Genomic DNA, 8452 nt, shown 5'->3' on the forward strand with positions numbered 1-8452 from the left:
GAGGGCCATTTACAATAGTCTGATGAACAACCATCCAGACTTTTTTTTTAATATGATAGATTGTTATATAATCCATTCATCTGTCCATCCGTCCGTCCATCCATCCATCCATCCCTCTATTGTCCATCCATTGATCCATCCATCCATCCATCAATCCATCAATCCATCCAAGGGAGTATCAGAGCTTCGTGAACATATATTGGTTGCTAATTATGGACAAATGGATTTCCTGTATATGCTGATCTGGGTGGTATTTATATCAGTAATGTGAATGAAGACCTATGTGATTTTCATGTTGCAGTTGTAATACATTGTTACGTAGTATTTTAAATGCCTAGTCTGTTAGAGCTGCTGTAATAAAGTATCACAAACAGAGCAGCTTAAACAACAGAAATTTATTGTCTCTCAATTCTGGAGGCCAGAAGTGTGAGTTTAAGATGCTAGCAGGCTGGGTCCTTCTGAGGGCTGTGGGGAATCTGTTCATGCTTCTCTGGCTTCTGGTGGAATGTCATCTTGCTGACACATTTTGCCATTCCTTGACCTGTAGATGCCTCTCCCACACCATTGCCTTTATCTCTACGTGGTGTCTTCCCTGTGTCTGTGTGCGTCTTTCTCCATGTCCCAAGTTTCCCTGTGAAAGAACACAAGTCATGTTAGATTCGTAACGACCTGATCTTAACTAATTACATTTTCAGTAACCGTATCACCAAATAAGGTCACAATCTGAAGTACTGGGGCCTAGGACTTCCACATATAAAGTCTTGGAGGAAACAATTCAATCCATAACACCCTATCTATTGAAACTAGAACCATAATATAAATATTTTTCTGTGATATCCTTGTTTCATTTATCATGGATAAATTTCCATGCTGATTTGTGTAGATCTAACAATTGTTGCATAATATCTCAGTGTGCTTTACCATAATTTATTTCATCAAATAATGCATTTTGGGATAACTGTTCTTTTCCACTATTACAAACAACTCTGCAAAAAGCACATTTCTATATATAGTTTTATGCATGTGCATTTGCTTTGAGATATATATCTATAAGTGGCATTAATCAGTCAAAACTTTTATGCATTTTATGTGTTAGGTATAGCCATACATGTGGCTGTGTGTTAGGTATAGCCTATGTGTTAGGTATAGCCATACATGTGGCTGTGTGTTAGGTATAGCCTATATGTTAGGTATAGCCACATTTTTTTCTCTTGAACTTTAGGTCCTCATGTCTGGCTGCATATTGTGTGCTGCCTGTCTCAATGCTGCTCAAGGGTCACACATGCTGAGCATTTGCAACATTGGCTTAATTATCATACCCCACCTTCCACCCCCATTCTCTGACCTGCTCCTGCCCTCTTCCTCCCACCTCGTTGAATAGTGGGGCTTTCCAGGAGGCTGCCGAGTGAGTAATCGGGGGACGGTCCTAAATGCTCTGCTTTCGGTGGTTCCCTCTACCACTCATCACTACACCAGAGGGAACTTTTTAAAATGCAAATTTGAAAACATTGACCCTTTGTTCAAAAACCTTCAAAAGTTCTTCTCTGTAGTCAGAGTGACATCTTAGCTTGGCACACAAGGCTGTCCCTGATACTGCCCTCTCTCCTACCACACCTTGCAGTCCATTTTGAGTCATATTGAATGAGCTTTGTTTTGCTGTTTTAGAGATGGGGACTTGCTATGTTGCTCAGACTGAATTTCAACTCCTGGGCTCATCTACAGCCATACCACCCAGAGCACCCGATCTCATCTGAACTCCTGGGCTCAAGCAATCCTCCCATCTCAGCTACCCAAGTCGCTGGGACTATAGGTGGACATCACTGTGCCCAGCTATGAATTAGTTTTGAAACGTCTTGGTGGTTCTTTTAATCTTCCTTATCCTTGCATACTCTTTTCCTTTTGCCTGGAAGGTTACCCCCACTTTCCCACTTTCTACTATCCATCTAAGAAGCTCCTACTTATTTTTTAATTGCTGTGATCCTCATTTTGTCCATTTAAAAGCAGTGTAGGTGTCTGCAGTGTTACGGGCATTATTAGTTGAGGATAACCACTGGGATGTCTTTCTGGAAGAAGTGGTGCTGAGAAGCACTCCTGGCCGGAGGAAAGCTGTGTGAGGAGGAGGAGGAGTATGGTGTAACTGGCTCAGTTTGCCGTGGCTCTTTCTGTCAGACTGATACAGCAAAGCATCTGCTGAGACATCATTTGTGTCTCCTGTGACAGCCAAAGACAGCAGGTCATGCTCTCCCCAGATTACATCCGAGATGCTGGCTCCTGCTGTCTGAGCTGAAGGCTGCAGCTGCTGAGAGAGGACAAGGCACTGAGTCGAAGCAGCTGCACAGTGTTGGGGAAGAGCTGGGTACTGAGGACTCTTCTCCCCGTCCTTCTACAGGTTGGTGAATTCTGGCCTTACGTCAGTCTGTTGTTCAGCTTTGTCCTCGGTACTCAGCACTAATCAGAATCTCACGCACCTTTACCTGCGAGGCAACACTCTCGGAGACAAGGGGATCAAACTACTCTGTGAGGGACTCTTGCACCCCGACTGCAAGCTTCAAGTGTTGGAGTAAGTCCTTTGGCTTATTACAGCGATGAGAACACATGGTGGCCAAGGGTGGAGGGACGTTCAGGCAGAGTGGCCACAAGATAATCTGTATCTTAGAAGTGAGGTATCTTCTTAGTGTTTGCCTTGTTACAGATCATGGGACTGGGAGGAGTCCTTCTAGATGATATAAAGGTAGGAACTTGAGTCCTTTCCATCACAGTTTTCTGTACCACAAAACAAGTATGACACTTACATTTTATGGAAATGTAGGGAAAGGCACAGAATTTGGTAAATCAATGAACAAACCACTGTTACTAATTTGATCTGTGCAATGCAGTGGATTTGAAAAGGAGAGAGAAGGATAATTACTGGCATACAAGGCTGCTTCAAGCTAGTTAGTCCTCTGTTCCTGTGCCTTTTTTTTTTTTTTTTTCTCACCTGAAACAAGACAGGCTAAGATGCTAAGATCTTGGGGAGCTGGGGGGATGGTTAAGGGGACATTTTCTTTAAATCACCCCCTTTTTGCAGATTAGACAACTGCAACCTCACGTCACACTGCTGCTGGGATCTTTCCACACTTCTGACCTCCAGCCAGAGCCTGCGAAAGCTGAGCCTGGGCAACAATGACCTGGGCGACCTGGGGGTCATGATGTTCTGTGAAGTGCTGAAACAGCAGAGCTGCCTCCTGCAGAACCTGGGGTGAGTGTGCTCTGCAGAGATGCCCGTGATGGGACTCTTGAGTTCTCAGGAAACGTTGACTATTATCAAAATCCGGGATGGCTCTGGCTTCATTTGCAGCCACTCAAGATTCGGTTGGGCCTGGGTCAGTTGTGGTGGATTTTTAAAATAGATAATATGGGGTTAAACTACACATTGCACTTCATTGAGATGATTAGAATCACCAAGGCGAAGCTGGATTTCACCCATATTCCCCCAAAGAAACACAAGCCCTCATGCGATCATGGCCAAAGGGGATTGTGTTCTACACAAGGAACTGAACTTCATAGAACTCGTCTGTGGGTCATCCGAATTGGAAGGGTCTTTCTATAGTGCGGATCTTGTTATTTTGTTTCTGAGGATTTCTTTCTTTCTTTTTTTTTTTTTTCTTGAGACAGAGTCTTGCTCTGTCACCCAGGCTGGAGTGCAGTGGCGCATCTTGGTTCACTGCAAGCTCCGCCTCCCAGGTTCACGCCATTCTCCAGCCTCAGCCTCCCGAGTAGCTGGGACTACAGGCGCCTGCCACCATGCCCGGCTCATTTTTTGTATTTTTAGTAGACACGGGGTTTCACTGTGTTAGCCAGGATGGTCTTGATCTCCTGACCTCGTGATCTGTCCGCCTCGGCCTCCCCAAGTGCTGGGATTACAGGCGTGAGCCTCCGCACCCGGTGGTTTCTGAGGATTTCTAAATGGGAAAAGAGTACTCCGGGAACAGCAAGATGGGAAATTACATGAAATTCAATAGCGTGTCAGGACATTGCCGGCCCACCTCTGTGATACCACTGAGGTAGTCGTCGCCTCTCTAGTAAGAGCTTCCTGGAGAGTCCCACGGTTCTGTCAGCCGTGATGATCGCACTTTTCCCTGAAGACGTTTTCACTGCTTGGCTTTAAGGCCAACATGCTTTCCTGGGTTTTCTCCTATTTCATCAGCTCTTCCTACTCAGTCTCCTTTCTGGCCTTTTCTTCATCATCCTGACCCTTATGTGTTGAATCCTCAGAGCTTAGTTGCTGAGCTAATTTTTCTTCCCTACACTTTCTCTCTCATTTAAATTATCTGGTCTTCTGGCTTCATGATATATGTGCTGTGGCCTCCAGATTATATGTCCATAAAGTCTCTGTCTGCGTGCTTGTCTGATCTTTCTTCTTGAAGGTTTGATAAACCTCTCAAACGTCACATCCAGATCCACACCCATGCTATTCTCTTCTACCCGAAACCTGATTCTTCCCCATTTCAGTCAATGGTCACTTCCTCCAAGTTGCTCAGGCCAAAACATTTCTGGTTCTGTCGTCACTCTTTTTTCTTATAACCACGTCCAATGTGTCAGCACATCCTGTGAGCTCTGCCTTCCCAGGCTGGCCACTCCCTGACCACTTCTGGCCAGCTTCACGGCTTCTTCCTTGGCTCAAGCCACCGTCACCTGGTGTCTGGATTGTCATGGTGGCATTCTGACAGGCCACCCTGCATCAGTTATTGATTTTAGCAGACGGGATTCAGCTAAAACATAACTCGCATCATATCACTCTTGCCAACATCGTCCGGTGACTTCTTATCACTTTCATAATCAGAGCAACAAACTCACTCATGGTGGCTTCCCTGCCCCACATAATCCAGCCTCTCCCGCTTCCGAAGATTCCGCTTCTCCCAGCCCTTGCTTATTCTGCCCCAGTACAGTGGTCTCCTTGCTGTTTTGCAAGATCACTGTCATCTCTGGGTTTTTGCACTTGCTTTTCTTCCTGCCTAGAACTCTCTCCCCTTCAATATCCACACACGTTATTCTCTGTACATTCCTAAATTCTCTGCTTAAAGGTCTTCTTCTCTGCGAGGCTGTCTTTGACTATTCTACTGAAAATAGAAGCGCTTTTTTCTTCTCATTCTCCTCTGCAGTGTAGCACATCTTAGGTGCTATGTCATTTTCTTGTTTATTTATTATCTATCTCTGCTCCCAAAATATAAATTCCTTTAGTTCAGGGACTTCTGTCCATATTATCGATCCCAAGGCTGAGAACCTGTTGGAATGCAGGTTTGAATAAATACAAGTTTGAATCAGCCTTGCATCCTTGTGCCAACATAATGGAGCACGTTTGCTGCAGGACAAGCCAACATTCCCAGAGCTAAGAGAGATGGGGGAAAAAACGAACGATTGGTCAAGTCAAAGCTGGGGACACTGCTACATGCAGAGTCACTGACCTAGCCCTGAGGGACATTCCGGACCCAGGCTGAGGGACAGGCTTAAAACAGATTGAAGAATCCATGAATGCAATCAACCCGTTTTCTCAGGCTGCGATAACAAGGTGCTCTAGACTGTGTGGCTCAAACACAGAGATTTATTTTCTCACAATACTGGAGGCTAGAAAGTCCAAAATCAAGTCTCTGATGAATTTGGTTGCTGGCGAGAGTTCTCTTCCTGACTTGCAGATGGCTACCTTCTTGCTATGTGATTGCATGGAGGGAGGGGAGGCAAGGGAGAGAAGACAGGGGAGAAAGAACAAACTCTGATATCTCTCCTGTAAGGGCACTCACCCCATCCTGAGGGCCCCACCCTCACTTCATCTAACTCTAACTACCTTCCAAGGGCCTCACCTTTAAGTACCATCACATTAGGGGTTCGGGCTTCATCATGGGAATTAAGGAAGACAAAGATTCAGTATATAACACCACCAAATTGAGATGGTTAGAAATGGTGCAGGACAAATGGGCGGATTTATTAGTTAAGTTGCAAGGGAAACTTATTAAAGAGGAGGAAGAACTTACATCAAAGATGTGAGAGGCATCCTGGGCAAATGCAATGTGTAGAACTGATCGGGTTAGTGACTAAATGAACATAAAGTAAAAAAATTTACAAGACAGTTGAGGAAGTGTAAATGCTGACTGGACATACTGTGATACTAAGAAATTATTGTTAAACAATTTTGGTGTGATAGTGACATTGTAATTATATTTTAGTGTCACAAAGTGAATTATTGATAGATGCATTAAATGCAGTATTTAAAATAATCCATGGGTGGGAGGAGTGGGTGGGCAATAGAAGAAACAAGTTCGCATGACCTGTTTAATTGTCGAACTTGGGTATTGGACACAGCGGGTTCATTATACTATTTTCTATACTTTTACGTATACTTAAAATTTTCCCAACTAGATAGTTAAAAATATAACAGGAACCACATTGGGCACTTAGAGCTTTTTTTTTTTTTCCACATTTTTATTGGGAGCCGTGGGAGGGGCCTTCTCTGTCATTGGAGGTGCTCACAGTTTCTTCAGCCACTCCAGGCTGGGGCCCTGGGGATCTGGGGGTGGCTGGGCACGTCAGGCATGTTCCCACCATCGCGGACCGGCACTGGGTAGTGGTCGGGCGTGGCCTCGCTGATCGTGATGGAGTACTTGGTGTAGGGGCTGAACGGGGGCAGAATTACAGCGAGGTTCCCGATGACGAAGGACACGACGAGCGCTGGCTCCTTGGCCCAGGCATTCTTGAAGAAGGCGCCGAGTCTTGTGGCCATCTTGGTCTCGGCGACGGCGGCGAGGACGCGGAGCACTCTGGGAGTTTTGTGGTCCCTCTTTTTTTTTTTTTTTTTTTTTTACATTTTAGAAGTGTGTGGAGTTTAGGGAAATGAAGAGATGAGACTTTTAAGGTTAACGACTCTGAGACAGTTACCTGAAGAGTGCAACCCAGGCTTTCTATTTGCTTTTACAGATTGTCTGAAATGTATTTCAATTATGAGACAAAAAGTGCGTTAGAAACACTTCAAGAAGAAAAGCCTGAGCTGACCGTCGTCTTTGAGCCTTCTTGGTAGGGGTGGAAACAGGGCTGCCAGACGCCAGTGTTCTCCGGGCCCTCCAGCTGGGGGTCCTCAGGTGGAGTGAGCCGCGATCCATCAGGCCAAGACCACAGCTCTGTGATCCTTCCGGTGGAGTGTCGGAGAGGAGAGCTTGTCGACGATGCCTTCGTGTACAGAGCTTGGGCATCTGCTTTACGCCCGGGTGAGGAAGACCAGGACAATGACAGCATCGGATGTTGTTCTCATCATAGCGCCTCAGTGAGAGGATGTTCCTCTTGGTGACCTCATGTAATTAGCTCCTTCAATAAAGCACTTTCTTTGTCTCTATTTTTCTCTTCTCACTGTCTTTTTTTCCCATCTTTTCTTCTTTGTTCTGTTTACTTTTGCTCATATCATAATTCCTGCTATCTTTGTATTAACTGACCATAACACAGAACTAGTTGACTATATATTATGTTGAAATTTTATGGCAGCTATTTATTTATTTAAAATTTTTGTAATAGTTTTTTGTTTTCTAATAAGAATAATCCATGCTTTTTGTAGCTAGTTGAAAATTCAGGAATATGTAAAATTTTTTTGTATTTATTTAATTAAATTGTTTCCTTTTCTTAATTTTAAAAAAGAGTACCTAGAAAATTTTCAAATTATTTCTCTAAACCAGTAAAGATAAATTAAATTGTTTGGTGCATTTTAAAAGTCACTTTGGCAAATGATTCCATTGTAGATAATTTTTAAAAAGTTACCTCACTCTAACTGTAATGAGTGGAATTTCATCTTTGATAGGAGATTGAAAATCGTGGAGGGAAAGGTTTGAGAGTATCAGAGCCTGCACTCCTAACTAGAAGTATTATGTAGAAGATGCATCTTGCTTTCAGTTGATAACAGCTTATTTTGGATTTATCCCATCCGAGGAACACTTCATCTATTATACTTCACAGAGCATTAAGTTATAAGGAAATATTTACTAATTGCTTCTCTACACATGGACAACTCTTAAAGCGCATGGAATTGCTCAGGATGGAAATACTATTTCGTCTATACAATTAGCCATCAAAGTAGCCACACTTTGCTACTCAAAGTGTAGTCTATGAACTGTCGATATAAGGAGCTTGTATAAGAATGTAAAACAATCACATTATTAAACATGCCTTTTAGATGAGCTGACATTTAAAAAAAACCCTGAGACTATTTTTATAAGGGAAACAGTATGAGATTTACATTCTGTTGCAAACTCTGTCTTGTTAGCACTTCTGAGCAGCACCAACTGGAGATTGGTTTCTGCATCTCGGTGAACTATTACCGACTGCCTTCCTGCTACAAACACTTTGGTACCCTATATAAATAATGTAATCAGAAACACATAGCTGAGCTTGAAAGAGAGAAAGAGAGCCTTTGGGCATTAGGACGTTAAAACTGGCC

General features: G+C 43.7%; 2 protein-coding genes across 3 annotated transcripts in view; one reads left to right on the plus strand and one right to left on the minus strand.

Annotated features, from left to right (window-relative positions):
• The window catches only part of NLRP3 (NLR family pyrin domain containing 3), a 42225-nt gene extending 34774 nt beyond the window's left edge, over positions 1-7451 (plus strand). For both annotated transcript variants that reach the window (XM_032136995.2, XM_058430876.1), the window contains exons 10-12: positions 2390-2560; positions 3068-3238; positions 6949-7451. In XM_032136995.2, the coding sequence (XP_031992886.1) occupies positions 2390-2560; positions 3068-3238; positions 6949-7048 (442 nt within the window). In that variant the 3' untranslated portion in view covers positions 7049-7451. The remainder of the gene's footprint in view (positions 1-2389; positions 2561-3067; positions 3239-6948) is intronic.
• On the minus strand, positions 97-6789 carry LOC116457665 (NADH dehydrogenase [ubiquinone] 1 alpha subcomplex subunit 3-like). The gene is made up of 2 exons (XM_032753829.2): positions 6505-6789; positions 97-631 (listed from the first exon to the last, which is right to left on the minus strand). The coding sequence occupies exon 1, from the start codon at positions 6752-6754 to the stop codon at positions 6512-6514; it is 243 nt and encodes an 80-aa protein (XP_032609720.1). The 5' UTR covers positions 6755-6789; the 3' UTR covers positions 97-631; positions 6505-6511.
• Positions 7452-8452: the final 1001 nt, after the last annotated feature.

This window comes from Hylobates moloch, unplaced genomic scaffold (genome assembly GCF_009828535.3).
Source record: "Hylobates moloch isolate HMO894 unplaced genomic scaffold, HMol_V3 SCAFFOLD_18, whole genome shotgun sequence".
Lineage (NCBI taxonomy): Eukaryota > Metazoa > Chordata > Mammalia > Primates > Hylobatidae > Hylobates > Hylobates moloch.